The sequence below is a fragment of the Vigna unguiculata genome, chromosome 5 (assembly GCF_004118075.2).
Source record: "Vigna unguiculata cultivar IT97K-499-35 chromosome 5, ASM411807v1, whole genome shotgun sequence".
NCBI lineage: Eukaryota > Viridiplantae > Streptophyta > Magnoliopsida > Fabales > Fabaceae > Vigna > Vigna unguiculata.
Window position 1 is genome coordinate 24,836,883 of NC_040283.1, and position 17,807 is coordinate 24,854,689.

At 35.3% G+C, this 17,807-nt stretch overlaps 1 protein-coding gene across 1 annotated transcript; it reads left to right on the forward strand.

The window, feature by feature from the left end:
- The first annotated feature begins 12,550 nt into the window (after positions 1-12,550).
- On the forward strand, positions 12,551-16,474 carry LOC114185608 (glycine-rich RNA-binding protein 3, mitochondrial). Its single transcript, XM_028073445.1, has 6 exons — positions 12,551-12,783; positions 12,892-12,932; positions 13,027-13,190; positions 13,284-13,389; positions 14,351-14,520; positions 15,579-16,474. Exons 1-6 carry the CDS (start codon positions 12,659-12,661, stop codon positions 16,092-16,094), a joined length of 1,122 nt encoding a protein of 373 aa, XP_027929246.1. The 5' UTR covers positions 12,551-12,658; the 3' UTR covers positions 16,095-16,474.
- The last annotated feature ends 1,333 nt before the right edge of the window (positions 16,475-17,807 follow it).

Genomic DNA, 17,807 nt, shown 5'->3' on the forward strand with positions numbered 1-17,807 from the left:
GAGGAAATCGAGGACGTAAGTCTCTAGCTAAATGCAAGTAGTATCGCGGGTATGATCTAAAAAAATTCATTGAAACTATGGGGAACAATCGTTGAAAAAAGAGTAATCGTGATGGTGGACTTGGGAGCCTCCATACTTTCTTATCATTGAGCTTGGTGGAAGAGTTAAAATATCTCGTTGAGGCAATGAAGGGATATTTTGTTGAAGTCGGATATGGGCAAAGATTAGGAATCCAAGGAAGGGGAGTGGTGATAGAACTACCAAACTTACAAGTTGTTCAAGAATTTTTCTTATTTGAATTAGGTGTGGTGGATGTAATATTAGGGTATAGTTAGGGATGGGCAAAAACTCTAATTTTCTTGATCCAATCCATTTTTGCTCCAATCCAATCCATTTATAATCCATTTTATTAAAAATCCAATCCATTTAATGGATCTGGATTTCAATCTAATCTACATTTTATATATTTTATGGATTGGATATCCATTTTATAAATCAAGATTTTTAAATATGGATAATCCAAAAAATCCAATTCAAATTTTCAATTTAAATTTTTAGTTGGGTTAGACTAAAGGTTTAGATGGACTATGCTAAATTCAGACTTAGACGGGCCTTGCTCGACGACCTATACGGATCAGGCAGGCCCAACAACCATAAGAGGTTGGGCGGGCCAAAAGATATAAAACGTGCTAGGCGGGCCCGACAAACCGAACGAGTCGATCGAGCCCAAGGATCCGGAAAATTTGAGTGAGTCCGATGGATTGAACTGGGCAGGTGGGCCTGAATATCGGAACGGGCCAACCGGGCTTAAAGACCCGAACGGGCCAAGCGTGCCCAATAACTTGAATGGCTCAAGCGAGCTCAAAGAACTGAACAGGTCAAGCAGACCCGAAGACCCGAACGGGTCAGGCGGGGCCGATGACCCGAATGAGTCAGGCGGATTCGATGACCCGAACGAGTCAGGCGGGCTCGAAGAATCGAACGAGTAAGGCGGGCCCGAAGACCCGAACGAGTCAGGCGGACACGAAGACCCGAAAGGGTCACGCGGACCCGAAGACCCGAACGAACCAGGCAGGACCAATGACGAAAACAAGTCAGGCTTCCCAAAGACCCGAACGGGTAAGGAAGGCCCAAAGACCCGAACGGGCCCGAATGGGCTCGAAGACCCGGATGAGGCAGAAGACTTGGACGGGCCCGACGACCCAAACGGGCCAAGCGACCCGGACGGCTGTTCTTGTCGTCGAGCCTATTCTTGTTGTCGGGCTCATCCGGGTCGGCTCGTCCGGGTCGTCGAGCATGTTCAGGTCGTCGGGCCCGTCCGGGTCTTCGGTCTCATTCGGGTCATCTGGCCTTAATGACACAAGTTTTAAAAAATTAAATTTAAATTTCTTTTATAAAAAATGGATTCTGGATTTTGAACTTTATCTAAATATTTGGATTGGATTTAAATCTTGATCCAAATATTTGGATCTGGATTTTAAAAAAATCCAAACTACTTTTACTAAAGAAATGGATTTGGGTCAAAACTCTAATCCAATTATTTGGATATAAAATGGATGTGGATTGGATCATTAAAAATTCAATTCATGCCCACCCTTAGGTACAGTGGTTGAAAAGCTTGTGGAAGTTTATTGCGAACTTGCTCAAGGTTCACAAGGGTGGAATAATTATTGAGGTGAAAGGGGACGCAGTTATTTAGCATAGTGGCTTCATTAAAAGCCATTAGGAAGGAAATTAAAGGGGGAAGTTGAAGCTTATATGTAGAATTGGTAAAGATTACAGTAGGATGCATAAAATCGCCCTCACACGTTGCGTCGACAACTCCAAAAGCTATGAAAGAAATGTTGAAAGAATTTAGTGACCTGTTTAAAGAGGGAACCAAACTCCCTCCTCCTAGGGAATGTGACCATGCCATGGTGTTCAATGAAGGGTCACTATTCCTAACATTAACCCATATAGACATCCTCATCACCATAAGGAAGAAATTGGTAAGTTTTTCAGAGACATGTTGGCAGCAGGTTTCATCAGACCCAACACTGGTCCGTACTCTAGTCCATTGGTCTTAGTAAAAAAAATGGAAGTTGACATTTCTGTATGGAATACCGTGCCCTTAAAAGTATTACTATTCCAAATAATTGTTGAAATTAGAAGTTAAGGTGGTTTGCTTCTTGAAGATTTGATAAGAGTAAATGAAACACTTTTGAACTATCTTGAATTCATTACCATTGGAATGAAGCCTACATTGATGAAGGAAAGGAGATTTGATGATATCCATGATTGATCAAGGCTAGAAGGTGTGCTTTCCACTTAGTAACATCATTTAGAAAGTGTATTTGTTATTTGTAATTCATGTTGTAGACCTTGTAATATTAATTAGATGTATTTGGTCTAAGGTGTGTCTTTTAATCTGTTGAATGATTTTTCAACAAGTTAAAATGTCTCTTTTGATCTGTTGAATGATTTTTCAACATGTTAAAAGGTTGGCTGCAGTAGTTTTAAACTGCAACAAATTCAATCAGTTGATTTATTTTTTAATTGATTGATTTCACTTAAGTCAAGTGAAATCAACCGATTGATTTGGAAATCAACCTGTTGAATTTTGTAACAATTTGACTATAAAAGCTGTGATTTTCGAAAGAGAGGTATGCTAATCATCTTAGAGCGCGAATTTATTCTAGAAACTTGTGGAAACTCTCTCCTTCGTGATCATACAGTTTGCAGTAGTTGAAGATTGATCTTGGATCAATTCTTAGAGCTTTTGGCTTGGTTTGAAGCTTGGAGAAGTGGTTTGTGGTAGGCTGGGATGTGCTACCATTGAGGATTGATCTTTCTCAAGCTTTGTGTGTGTGCCTGGTGGTTTTCCAGGTCTGCAAGAGGGTTCTTGCTGTGCTGGTGTGATTCTTGTGTGATTCAAGAGTCTTTTGTGGTGTTTTATTGCATATTTTGAAAGTGTAAGGGTGAATACTTTGTAAATCTTTTGAAATAGTGCAAAGTCAAGCTTAGGTTGCCTTGACAAACTGGATGAAGCTCAGGTTTGAGTGAACTAGTATAAAAATATCGTGGTCTCCTCTTTTCTCTAACCTTTCTTTCTTGCATTTTCATTTTAAAGTTTAAAGAACTTGTGCTTTAATCATGTTTTTCATGATCTTGCATGTTTTCATGACATCTGCAACATTGAGCATGTTTGCATAATCATTTAGAATTTGTTTTGATCATTCATATGCATTGTTTCTGGTTTAAAACTTGAATTCGCATTTCTGCATTTTTCCCAGTATTTCAGTCGACTGTTTTCTTGTTTCAATCGATTAATTATACTAGAACAAAATCTGTTTAGTAAAATCAATCTGTTGACTCTGTTTTTGATCGACTGAAAGTATACTTGTCCATTACCTTTTGCATCCTAACTTGGTGATCTAATTGATTCAATTAAAGGTGGTTTTTAGCTTGCAAAGATAGTCTAAATTTTTAACTAGCCAATTCAACCCCCCTTTCTTGGCTTTTCAACCATTTCAAAACTAATAATAAGTTCCTTATTACCGTCATCGAAGAACGGTTGGATGAGTTAGGAGGGGCTACAATTTTCTCTAAACTCAATTTGAAGTTAGGCTACCACCAAATACATATGAGACTAGAGGATGTTTGTAAGACAACATTTTATACACACTAAGGACACTACAAATATATGGTAATGTCCTTTGAATTAACTAACACTCCTTAAAACCGTATTTATGGAAGTTTGTATTAATTTTTTTTATGATATCTTAGTGTATAGCCCATATTATTCTTCCCACCTCGACCATCTAAGAGTAATTCTTTAGTTGTTGAGACACCACAAACTAAAGCATAATGGAAAAAGATGCAATTTTGGAGAACTACAATTAGAATATTTGGGGCACATAATATCTTCTACTGGAATTTATGTTGATCCTGTAAAGATTTCAGCTATGAAGCAATGGCCAACACCCTAGGATCTGCGTAGTTTTTAGGGTTTTTTTAGATTGACCGGGTACTATTGTCGCTTTGTGAGGAATTATGGGATGATTGCTAAACCCCTCACATAGTTACTGAAGAAGAATAATTTCAAATGAACTAAAGAGGCACAAAAGACATTTGAGCAACTTAAGGAAGAGATGGAAAGTTTGCCAACACTAGCTATGCCAAGCTTTGATCTACCTTTATGATTGAAACTGATGCATCAGGATATGGAGTAGGTGAAATATTAATGCAAAAAGGAGGACCCCTGGCCTCTATTAGTCAAGCTTTGATACCAACTTGATATGAGTTGAGATTTTTGTATTGAATTAAGAAAAAAATCAACACAAGGAGTGTCCCTGATGTTGTGTAAAATAACAATGGAAACAAAATAAAAAATGGTTAGGCCATCTCCAATATCCTCAAATAACCTCCTTTCCAAAAATTCCCTCTTCTCCTCAGTTAAAGTTCCTATATAACGATAGTTATTCCTTTATTCTCTCTCCTCCTCAATCTTGCCAGTTATACTAGTTTGTTAATCTATTAGCATTCTCAATAATAGTTTCCATGAGTGTTTTTCCCATTCTACCTTTTCTTCTTTGATACATTTTCAATGGAGGTCTCGTTGGCTTAGGCTCAGCATAAAGACTCTGGCATATTCATACAAGTTCGACTTTCATGTAAAAGTGGTGTTTGGATATATAACAATTTAACAACTTATGGCTTATAGAATATGTCAATAGAGCTTACAAAAACATTTGAAGTCTCCAATTAAAGCTTTTCACAAAGCTACACATGTAAAATAAGTGCAAAAAAATAACCTCAATAAATTTTCTTAATTGTGAAACATTCCTCTTTTTATTTTGAAAACAAAAATATAAAAACCCACCAAGTTTTACATTTTATATTTGGAAAGGGTGCACTGTAATTACTTTTACTTTCAAATTCTGGGATTAAAATATTTTTAAATTTGATGAACTACTATATTCTTAAATTTTGAAAACTAAAAACACATTTTTAAATAAATACTTAAACAATTTAGTGGAGCCATTATCATTGGGTATGAGAGAATTGGAGAAAAAGAAAAATGAAAGAGAGAAAAGATGAAGACAAAAGGGAAAGGTGAGAGAATGAGAGAGGAAATAAAGTTGTTGAGCTCCTTAATGATAGAGATAAAAAATTCATGTGTGGAATAAGAAAAATGAGCAAGAAGATAAGAGATAAGCATGTGGAAGAAACATGTTAATCTAAAAAAATAGGGACACACGTAATTTATTGACTCAACCACGTGTCATTTATTTAGCTTAGTGATGTATTTTGTATCTATATGCTACCATGGTAAATAAGGTCGGTAGGATATGTGGTTGATGGAGCTCTGGGTTGTTGTGCTCGAGCACGAGTAACACGAAAATCAAACTCCTTACCCATAATTTCTACAAAATGATCAAGATTAACATGGTTAGAGTAAACTCAAAGAGGAAAGAAAGTAAAAGTAAGCATGAGTTACCCAAGAAAATATGGCAGTAAGGCTCACAACAAAGGGCACACTAAGGAGCGCTTTGCTACTAATCGGTCGAGGAAGATCTTTCAGAACAACAATATCCCTTCTTTCCTCGGTTGACAGGTAGTGCTCAACCTAGATTTAAATTTAATTACCCTTTGCCAATAAAGGGGAAACCTCAGTGTATGGTCAGAATAAAAGGAAATATGTTTCTCTTTGTCAGACTCAACAAACTTAAGCTTGAAAAAAAAGGGTTTTGAAGCACTTATATATATATATATATATATATATATATATATGAGTGTATACTATAAAAAGGATTTGTACTAAGCACCTATCAAGGAGATCTAGCCGACCTCTTGACCATGTTTAAGTTGATCGAAATACATGAATTTATTGTATGTGGGAGTTATACTGAGTTACACAAATCTTTGAAAGCTTTTAGAAAAGGCCAATTGTTTGGATGTAGCTTACTCGACGCTACTCGCATCATGGATAACATATGACACTCAAAAGCAATCAAGGGAAATAAGATATTTAAGTCTTTAGACATATGCTCATATACAAAAGTAAAGTCGACATAGTCCAATAGAGGTTTTTAATATACCCTATCACTACTTAAGAATGACTCGACCTCTATATACTTTGTAGACTCTTCATTACATATGATAAAACTAAAAACAAAACTTTCCACTAACTTAGTGGAGAGGAAGTCAGAAACATAACTAGCAACTTCCCCATGAACCTAGAAGTACTCAAGGTTGATAAAGGAAGATTTAGCCCTTCGCCTCCTTTTAGAAGGCTCTCCAGATATTGAAGTTTCCCTCATGTTGTGTTTCCCTTTAACAAAGGGAGGTTGGGGAGGAGCAGAATAAGGTTTGTTTAAGGAACCTTTGAGGGTCGAGTCAGTATAACTCGATGACTTATTGTCCCTGACAATAACCTTTGAATCAACAAAAGATTGATCGAGAGAACCAAAAATAGAAGAGGAAAACATGATAACGTGCCTAGGCTTGGAGAATACAAGCACTCAAAGAGCAACAATGCCAAGGTAAACGAAAGCAAGAATGGTAACACTTAGAAGATGATGGCAGGAGGAATGAGAGAAGAGGTGCACATTGGATATATAAGATGAAGCGGGCGTGCGCATTAACAAAAGTTTTCAATCACTAGTGTGTGATGTTGGAGGATTTGATAACCTTCCGTTTATGGAGTGTGACGTTAGAAATTACATCGGACGACAAAGAAGGGCACTAGGGAAGGATGGGGACGGGCAAGCATTAATGTCACACTTCTCTCACATGAGGCAAATGAACAACGACTTCTTCTATGAAATTGATTTTGATGAAAAGAAAAAAATATCAAATGTATTTTGGGCTGATGCACGTAGTAGGGCAGCGTGCGAGGAATTTGGAGATGTGGTCTCATTTGACAACATATCTAACTAATAAGTACGATATGTCATTTGCACCATTCGTTGGAGTAAATCATCATGGTCAATCAATACTACTAGGATGCGGATTGTTGTTTGCGGAAGATACACCGACATTTATGTGGCTTTTTCAGTGTTGGCGTAGATGCATGTTAGATAAGTCACCGGATGGCATTATCACTACCAGTGCAGAGCAATGCAAAATGCAATTAAAATTATATTCCCGAATAGTCTTCATCAGTGATGCTTATGGCATATAATGAAAAGGATTCTTGAAAAGTTACAAGGGTATACTCATTATAAAACTATCAAATCTCACTTGAAGTCATTGGTGTGTAAGTCCATAAGTGTCCAACAATTTGAGAGTGGGTAGCCACAATTCATCACTAAACATGATTTGGATAACAATGATTGGCTCACCACACTATATGAAGATAGAAAACGTTGGGTGCCTTGCTATTTGAAAGAAACTTTTTGGGCTGGAATGTCAACTACACAACGGAGTGAATGACTTAAATGCTTTTTTTAATAGATTTATCAATTCAGCAACAACCTTACAAGAGTTTGTTGTACAATACGAAAATGCGCTAAGGAATAATGCTGAAAAAGAATGTCAGACGGACTTTGCATCTTTGAACACTACAATCCCATGTGCCACGCAATCCCTAATTGAACGAAAATATCAAGAAGTGTACACACATGCCAAATTTGCCAAAATATAATCGGAATTTCGATTGAAGATGAATTGTGCAATCAAATGGGTTGATGTTAGTTCTACTGTTTGAGTTTCGTGGGATTGTATGTCTGCACTGTTTGATTGTCCTTGCTCAAGAAGAAGTAACAACAATAACCACCAAGTATATAATACCTTGGTGGAGCAAACTTATACGCAGGAGATATACTTCTATGAGAGCAGCTCACAACACCTATAGTTAGGACCCAAGAATGCAAAGGTATCAGACATTGTGCAAAGAATTTTTTTAGATTGCTAATGTTGCATGCGAATCTGAAACCGGAATGGAAATGTTGTTTAACCAATTGAGGTGTGGGCGAAACCCGCTAGGGTTAAGTATGTCGACTAAGCCCCATAATGTTAACGCAATCATGGAGGCTCACTTCCCAAGCCCGGGTCCATGTCAACTGACAATTATCCACAACCCAAATACAGTCAAACGAAAGGGAATGCTACGTGCGTTAAGGATGAAATGGAAAAGTAAAACAAGTGAAATATGCACCAACAACATTGTAAGTGAATCTTTCATAATAATCCTTTAATCCAATATGGTCGGTTGAATTAATCTAAGAATAATAAATTGTTTGGTAGCCAACCATTAACAATGATGTTTGGAATGGCGACACAGATGTTCATCGTCATAATGAATGGGTTTGTTTAAATTATATTATTTTACCCATTACTTTGAACACTACACCCAGTTTATAATTATAATGTGAATATTGAATTCGCAGGACTTGAATGTGCCACATCCTAGTGATCTGTCCTTCTTATCATCTCTACAAAGCAAGGTCGGTAACAATCCTATGTACACTATAACTGTTTACACAAACTTTATTACCAATAAAACTTCCTATTAACAACAACATAAATATGGTAATCGAAATAAATTATGTTCTTTTACAGAAAATTAATTACACATAAATTTGTTGATTCTAGTAACTGCTTTTTTATTTTACAATATAAGTCTTCCTTGTGTACACTTTTTGTACAACGTTAATTAATTACTCATAAATATGTCGATACCAGTAACTGCCTTTATATGTTACAATATTTGTCTTCCTCGTGTACACTTTTACTACAATGTTAATTAATTACACATAAATATGTCGATACCAGTAACTGGCTTTTTATGTTACAATATTTGTCTTCCTCGTGTACACTGTTTCTACAACGTTATGCACTTTGGCATTGCAACTGAGATTAGATGGATAACTATTTAAACAAACTTTATTACTAATAAAAATTCCTATTAACAACAAAAAAATGGTAATCCATGCAAAACACTATTTTCATTAAGTGCCTTTTCCATGCAAAAAAATCAATCTGCTTGTTTCACATTTGTGGTGTAATATTATTGTCTAAACAATTCATGAATATTATAATAACAAATAAGTTATCTCAACAACCACTTCCACTTGAAGGAACAAATCATCAATGATTTCATCCATCATAATAAAAAAACTACGTAATATATGTTACCACATCAATAATTTTACCAAACTTAATTTTTTGGGGTCATTCCTTGTGTAAGGAGATCGTAGTGCGCGACTTTTGAACTGTACTCGTCCATGAAGCTTCATCATATTGTTTTCTGGTAAATTTGGTTCCTCTACACCGTCCACATGTTTTGCCAAGTCTTCATCACTTCCACTTCCGGTGTCAACCTTAAATTGTTTGTGTTTCACACCAATAGAACGGTTCACCAAAGTCTTGAATCGGGTCCCTAGTTCATGTGATTGTTGTCCACTATCGCTATAAAAATGGTCTTCAAAGTTTTGAACTCTTTCATCCTCAATATCCGCGGAAGGAGTTATAGGATCTGTGTCTTTCGTTCTTTCACGCTTCCTCTCATGAACCACTCATTCTAAAATCCCTAAGGCTTGCCCAAGTTCAGCTATTTCACGTTCTTGGTTTTCAATTAGAACCTCAATTTCATCCTTCTTTGTTCCTACACTTGCTCTACCATATTGTCTCTTACTTCGACCAACTTCATGACCAATTACTTCATACGCTTCTCTCACTACTGTATGAAGAAGTTCTTGCTTTGACACACAAAGATAAACAACTATCTGTCAAATAGTTCAAAAAAAAAATTCTCATTTCAAAAGTCAACATTAACATATCACTCTAACTAAATGAAACCCACAAAACTTACCACATTCTTTTCTAAACTACTCTTTAAAGCACTGTCACCCACTTTAATATTCATCCTATGCAACAACCTTGGAAATTCATTGCCCATGCATGCACCCTTTCTCTTCATAAATAGGAAGTGATCAAAACACCAAAGCTGAAACTCAACAAATTAAGCATATGTAAATCAAAATGAATCATTAATAAATAATGTTTTTCTAATTATCATGTAAGTAAATATGTTTTACCTGTAATAAATAAACACAACCTACAACATGAAAATGTTTTCTATGTCTTTGCTTCTTCAAAACCAAGGACGTATTTCACAAACTTCCAACCAAGTACTCGTAAACTACACCACCCGAGTTATATTGACATAAAATTTTCCAGTCATCCACAATCTTGAAGAGTATAGGAAATATGATACCATTTCTATTAGGCAAAAAAAACTCTGATATGTCTATTAAAATGTATAACCTGCAAAAATCATCTACACCAACACATTCCGACCGCCTCAAAAGATAATTATATATGACGCCAACAATAACTTTTTTCTCACTAAAATTGTTCCTACATACACTTTCAATATAGACTTCATCCAAAGCCACTACATCTCCAACGATCGTCAATCCTAATCCTAAACATACATCTAATAACTTAAATGACACAAGTACAAAGTTAAGTAAAAACCACCTCTTCTTTCTACCCACAAATTATATAAAACACTAATAACATTTCAACTTATCTTAAGAGAATCATTGAACAAAGTGAACCACAAAAATGATGTTCCTTCAATACATAACTTTTGCTCCACACTTAAGTTCTTATTCAATAAACATAAATATGTTGGCCTACAAGAATGCCTGAAAAAAATCTGCAAAATAACAACAACACACAATGATAATTTACAACCAATTCTTTCAATTGAATACGAATAAATGTTGTTTCCTAAAACTCATTTACCTCAGCACAATCACTTAATTCTCCCACTTGACTACCTTCACTCCCCTCACTATCATGACTAACCTTACTATGTTGACTCCAGTCACTATCTTCACTCATGTCTTATAAACTAAAATAAGGAACACATTACTAAACTTGATTGACAACAATCAAAACTTGAAAAAAAAACCCATCAAATATAATTTCGCAATACAACACAACCTCAAACATCATTTTATCATCAATACATCATCAAATAAAATTAGCCAATTCCTAGCCAAAATTGACAAACTTACAACCAATAACAACACAACTGATAATGTACCGAAATAACTGCACGAGGACCTACAACAAACCAGCAAACAACAACGAAAAAAATTTTGTATTGTCCACCTTTGGGTCAATGGTCTGCATCAAAAAACAAACATTACAATGCTTTAGCTGGTTTTCAAATTTAATACGACCAACATGACAATAATAAAAAAAATGCAACAAGGGTTTTCGACCCACCAACCACGAACAATTTTCGAGCGTCCAAAAAGGCTTTCCAACCAACCACAAATTTTTTCTGACCACCACAAATTGTGAATCTTCTCCCAGACCACCGACCCTTCACACAATACAATTGATTTCAAGACCGCAATGGATGAAAACACAAGGTTTCCGCTTTGATACTTGAGTTCAAAACGAACTGCAGAGGTTGTGCTCTTCTTTTCTTTCGCTCCACACCTCATTCTTCTTCTTCTTCCGTTCCCAAGTTTGATTTTTTTTACAACATTTACACTTGGTTTCGTCACACTAGAACAGCTTCTCAACGCTTCTCGAAGCTTTTTTCAGCAACATTTTGGTCGAAAATACTGGTGTTTCTCTTTTCCACGATGAAGCTCTTTTTCTCGCGCGCATAATGGCTTCTTCTTCTTCTTCTTCAGCTCCCAAGCTCTCATTTTTTATACAACATTTTTTTCTTTGGTTTCCAAAAGCCACACTGCTCTCGTAGAGTTTTGACAACCGTTTCTCCGACATTTTTTCTCAAACCTTCAGTTCAAAGATTTTGATTTCACGGTTATGTTTTCCTCTTTTGCGGGACAATTTTCATCACGCGCACGCGGACCCCACACCTTTACCCACTCTCACACTCCATCAGAATCACCACATCACACATGTTTTATTAATTCAAAAACAATTTAAAAAAATCCACAAACCACTCAGCGGGTATAAAACGATTTAAAAAAACTCAGCGGGTATAAAACGATTTAAAAAAACTCAGGTTAAAGTATCATCTCCCATTGACAAATTATTTTGGTAAGAACATGTTTGATTTCTACTTACCCACCTATGCATTGTTTTTCTTCTTTCTAAGTTTATTTTGATTTTTCTTACGAAATTTTGTGGTTGTGATGTGTAATTTTGTTTTTTTTTATTTCTTTAATTTGTATTATATATATATATATATATATATATATATATATATATATATATATATATATAAAGATATATTTTAAATATAATATAAAATTATTATGTAATATATAATTAACATTTATAAAACTTTGTGCGTATTAAAATTTTACTTATTCATTTTATTACGCCCTTCATTATAAATTATTATATATTTTCCTCCAAATTCACTTATCTCATGTATAAATTAATTAGAAAATGTTACATTTTTCAATATTTTGAAGTTATCAAATTAAAATATCATACAAACCAAATCTAATTATTGTTTTCTAGAATAAAATCTAGGATTCAGCTGCATTATCAAAATAATGTATATATTATAAAAATAGATACCATATAAGCTTTAAATTCATGTACTCGTAATGTATATATAAAGTCCCAAACACGACAAATAAAATAAAAATCTAGGGTTACATACATTACATTCATTTTCCGGTCCGCGTCTCTCTTCCCCTATCTTTCTGTGTTTGAAGTTGTTAAAGTGATGGAGTCACCGCCCAGTAATCACCACTCCGTCGACGGCGATGCCAACGACGTTAGAGCTTTCTCCCACCACGACGACGAAGACGACAAGCCCCAGCCTCTCACCGGTGACGGTGCCAGTCCCGGGTCGGTAACTTACTCCACTAAACCTTCAACCCCCTCATCTTCTTATTGATTTTTTCGAATTATCTTAGATTGTGTTCTTTCTAATTAAACTAAACTCGGTAATTGCAGAAAGATTTTTATTGGCGGTTTAGCGAGAGAAACCACTATTGGTTAGTTATTCCTTTCTGCACTGCCTTGGTTTCTTTTGTAACTAAATAAGTTACTAACTAGCTGTTTTTTTTTCTTGTGTACAATTCTGTGCAGCACAATTCATCAAGCACTTTGGTAAATATGGTGAGATTACGGATTCCGTTATCATGAAGGACAGAAAGACCGGCCAGCCTCGGGGCTTCGGCTTCATAACTTACGCTGATCCCTCTGTGGTAGATACAGTTATTGAGGACACTCACATTATCAACGGCAAGCAGGTAGTTATTAATTAACATCTGCATTTGATGTTTGAACCTTTGGAGTAGTATTGAGTAAATGAAATGAAAGCTGATGCAGTGAATGGTTTATAGGTGGAGATAAAGCGGACGATTCCGAGGGGTGCCGTTGGCTCGAACTCTAAGGACTTCCGAACCAAGAAGATTTTTGTTGGTGGAATTCCTTCTACTGTGAGTGAAGGTAGTGTTTCAATCGAGCTAATTTTCCTCTTGCTGATGTTGTAGATGCCTTACTTAATGTCAAAATTTAGGGATGTAGCATGAACTATGTGCACATGTTTATATGTATACATTCAATATGTTAAGTGGTTGTGGTGGTATTATATAATTTTTATACACCAACTAACACCTAGAAGACAGTTTGCTGTTGAAATTCATATTATATTATATCTAAGTTTCATATTATTGCTTTAAGTGTTAAGAGCTGTTGGAGGTTCTGTTCTCACTATGTACAGTGAAGGAAGTCCCTTATGGGCTTTGTTAGCCTTCTCGATAGAGAACATAATTATTAGTGTACATACCTCTTATGTTCAAGTTTTCTTTAGTTAAGAAAGTTCATCACCTGCTTGCACATTCTTCATATCTTTTAGGGTGGAAATTTTTGTGTTGAAATTGTTGGATTTTATCACAAGGCCAAAAGTTATAACTGCTAGTCAAGACATAACACTTTTTACTTAAGAGTATAGGAGTCTAAGTGTCATGATTCAATTGTGATTTGGTCTATCTAGGTTACATCATGGACATTTACCACTAGGCCAAAAACTGTAACTTATAGTCTAGCATAACTGTTTCTAGTTACGAGTTTGACAATCTAGATGTCATGTGTATGTGTAACTCTTTCTACTTAAGAGCGTTGCCAACTCAAACACCAAAAACCATTATTCAATTGTGATTTAACCTACTTGGTCCACGTCATGAGATAATTGGTGCACCATACAATGAAAATGTCTCCAAATATACAAACTAAATTTTGATTGGATATTTGTGGTATGTCATATGTGAACAAGTTATGTTAAGTTTATTAACCAGGCTTGTATTTTCTTTATAACAATTATTATTTGGAAAGTAAGTAGCTAACCATTAAAGAGATGCAGAAAGTAGTTGTGGATTTTGTTGTTTTGATTATAGATGAACTTGCGCAGATGAATTTAGGGACTTTTTTACACGCTATGGAGAAGTCAAAGATCACCAGATAATGCGGGATCACTCTACTAATCGATCACGCGGCTTTGGGTTTATTACCTACGACTCTGAAGAAGCTGTTGATGATCTCTTAGCTGTGGGCAACAAAATTGAGTTTGCTGGAGCTCAGGTGAATTCTTTATTCATTTGAAATGAAGTTACAAACTCTATTTGGTTTTATAACTGATTTCCAAATGTTGGGTTTCAAGTACTGGTTAAAAGGATAAGTACACAGCTAGAGTGGTTTATTGTTTTATGGACACCATCCTTAAATATGTGCTTGCCATAGCTAATGAATCATAATTTTTGTAGACTGTGCTTAACTGTAACAAATCAAGGCATTGAACACAACTGACTGCAATGCTTTGTTGGTGATTATTCCCCTTAGTGTCGGGATGAGATGATCATGGGTTCGGCAATAAATTTTTAAATGTGCATTTCCATTCACGATAATCTATTTGCCTTGTTCGTATTTAATAGAGTTAGAACTTCCGAGTGTTTTAAGTGTAACATGGCTTTTTTCTTGATGGGGTAAAATAATTAAAAAAATTACATTGGTTAAGGAAACATTACAAGTTCTTAATATAAGAAATTAGCAATGTCCAAGAATTCATCTGCGCTTATAAATATGGGTCATATTTCAGTTAAAATGCGGTGGGTCCAATGGAAAATACCAAACCGGGGCCCAAGAGGATCACAGTTAATTACTCATTATTTCTTGGTTGAATGCACATCCACTGGAACGAGAATCCATCCTTAGAATGCAACATTTTGGGGTTGAACAAGTGGGCAGTGCCTTATATTCTTAAGGCTACTGCAATTTTTATATGTTATAAACTACTTTAGAAAGAATGGAATGGGGAGCATTGTGGTATTTTTTCACGCGTGATTCCTTTTGTTCGAGTTAAATCATAGTCCTATAGCTTGATTTTACTAGTGACAACTTCAAGGAGGCATATTTTGGGTCTTATTGCTTGATCTACCACCATCGTTTTATGAATCAAAGTCATCATTAACATTAGAGCAAATATGTTGATAAAAACAAAACTAGACCAAATATATTTTCAATTTACTATCATGTGAAAGATTAAGATAAAAGATACTTGAATTGTTTCACTTTCATCTATTTAGTTTTTTTTTCTTTTTTTTTATTATTATTAAGGATTGTGGTTATCTTTACTTTTGTAGGTGGAAATCAAGAAGGCGGAACCGAAAAAGCCCAATCCACCAGCCCCTTCATCCAAGCGTTATAATGATGCCCGGTCTTCATATGGTGGTGGATATGGAGATGCTTATGATGGATTTAGTGGTAATTTTGGTATGGGTGGCTATAGGTCAGGTGGTGGTGGTGCCTATGGTGGTAGGGGAAGTGCTTATGGTGGATTTGGAAGTGAATTTGGTGGGTATGGAAGATATGCTGGTGCCATGGGGCCTTATAGAGGTGATCCTTCTCTTGGGTATGCTGGTAGATATGGTGGAGGCTTTGGCAGAGGCTATGATCTTGGTGGGTATGGTGGAGCTAGTGAGGGTTATGGAGCATATGGTGGTAGTGGTGGTGGTGGTTCCTCTGGTAATGCTTATGGAAGCAGCTATGATGCCAGCCTAGGGGGTGGATATGGAGGAGCTGGTGGAGGCTCCTTTTATGGGACTAGAGGGGGATATGGTGGTGCAGGAACTGCTCGATATCATCCTTATGGAAGATAGAAGTTTGTCATCTCCGAATTATAGTCTAGGACTAATATGTCTTGCATCAAAGCAAGTTTGTAGTTTGTTGTGTTTGATCATTCAGTTCTTTAGGCTACATAGTTGCCTTTTCTTAAAGAAAGATCTGTCAGTGATAATTTTATTGTTAAATCCCATTAATTATCAGCAGCACATTGTCGCCAGCTATAGAAGACCAAACAATTTTTTGTTTAGCTCGGCCCACTGTGCAAGTCTGATTATCGGATTGATGTATGAGCTGCAAAATCTGCACATGGTTGTACTCTTAGTTTTGTTAATGGCTACATGCTCTTTACGTTTATTTAATTTTTATGTACTTCAGACTGTAAGATAAAAAAACGGTCCATACCTCTGTTTGGTTTCCCTGTGTTTATGCAGAACGTGTATTTTTACACGTTTTAGGTAACCGGCATATTTTATTTACTCGGAAACAAGACGATAATACGGTTTTTCTTTTCCCTGTTCACATTTGTTATTCCCGCATTTCTCTAAGATCAACTCTGTTGTGTATATGTACGTAGTCCAAGAAATGGACTGAAACATACAAAGTTTAAATTATGAACGACTGTTATATCATGTTCCTTTTTTTTATACATTATTGTTCTATTTCTATTCTTAATACTGCTGTGAAATTGTAATTAAAATTATTCACGAACAATTCATGATTTGAATCAACGAGGAGATTTAATTCTATGTGAATTTTATGTTTAATACACTCGACTCATCATTATGTCAAAATTATAAAAATAAAGCCTTTGTGAGAATGCCATTAATGTCATTTTAATATCATTTAAGGATAATCCTTTCTATGAATCATCTACAATAGATAAATAAATAAAAATGTCTTTCAAAATAAAAGGAAAAATGAAGTTTGCACATGGAGACTTTTTTAAGTCTTACACTTAGATCAATTTGGTCTTACGAGCGTGTCTTTAGTTGAAAATGTCATGGTCTAGTCATAATAGATGTTAGATGAATATGGATAAAATTTTTAAATCACAAGATGAATTTTTTGTGATAGACTTATTATATGTTATTTCAATCAGAATGATTATATGGGGTAAATTTGAAAATGAGTTATTTCAAACATGGCATTGAACATTGTGTAATGGAGGTACATTTGAAAAAGCACAGCATTAAACATAATTTTCCACTCCGTAACACATGAACAATTTGTTGCTGTGGAAAGGAGAAATAGATTCTTATAAGAAATGACCAAACAATGTTAAATCTAAACACCACTCTACCACTCTCAAGCACTCACGGACTAACTGAATTTACATTAGGTATTTACTACAAAAGACTTTCTTTAAATTGCTAAAGTATAGAAAATTCAAAGTATCTAAATTTTTTTCGTCTTTTCTACTCTCAATGTTTTACTCCAAACACTAGAAAATGTTTTCAAAAGTTTAACCCAGTAAGTAATGAAATAATGTCAAACACCAAAATTGGTTTTCAAAAGTTTAACTCAATAAGTGATGAAATAATGAATTTTGGAGAGTGTAACTCATGCTACATTTAATGTGTCTAAGCTTGATAGAGAACTATGATGTAATCCTTGAAAGGATGATAGTATCTTGATCAACTTAAGAAGTGTTATGAAAGAACATAAAGAGATGACAAAAGCTTATACATATGAAGATCAAATTTGCATAACGATACCATATGTAAATAAGATTAAGTTACAAAATAAAA

Bases quoted from the DNA above. Each gene is read 5' to 3' on its own strand.
- LOC114185608 (XM_028073445.1), top strand. From the start codon at position 12,659: ATGGAGTCACCGCCCAGTAATCACCACTCCGTCGACGGCGATGCCAAC. The intron at 12,784-12,891 runs GTCGGTAACTTA...CGGTAATTGCAG, and splicing joins GGTGACGGTGCCAGTCCCGG to AAAGATTTTTATTGGCGGTT. The intron at 14,521-15,578 runs GTGAATTCTTTA...TTACTTTTGTAG, and splicing joins TTGAGTTTGCTGGAGCTCAG to GTGGAAATCAAGAAGGCGGA.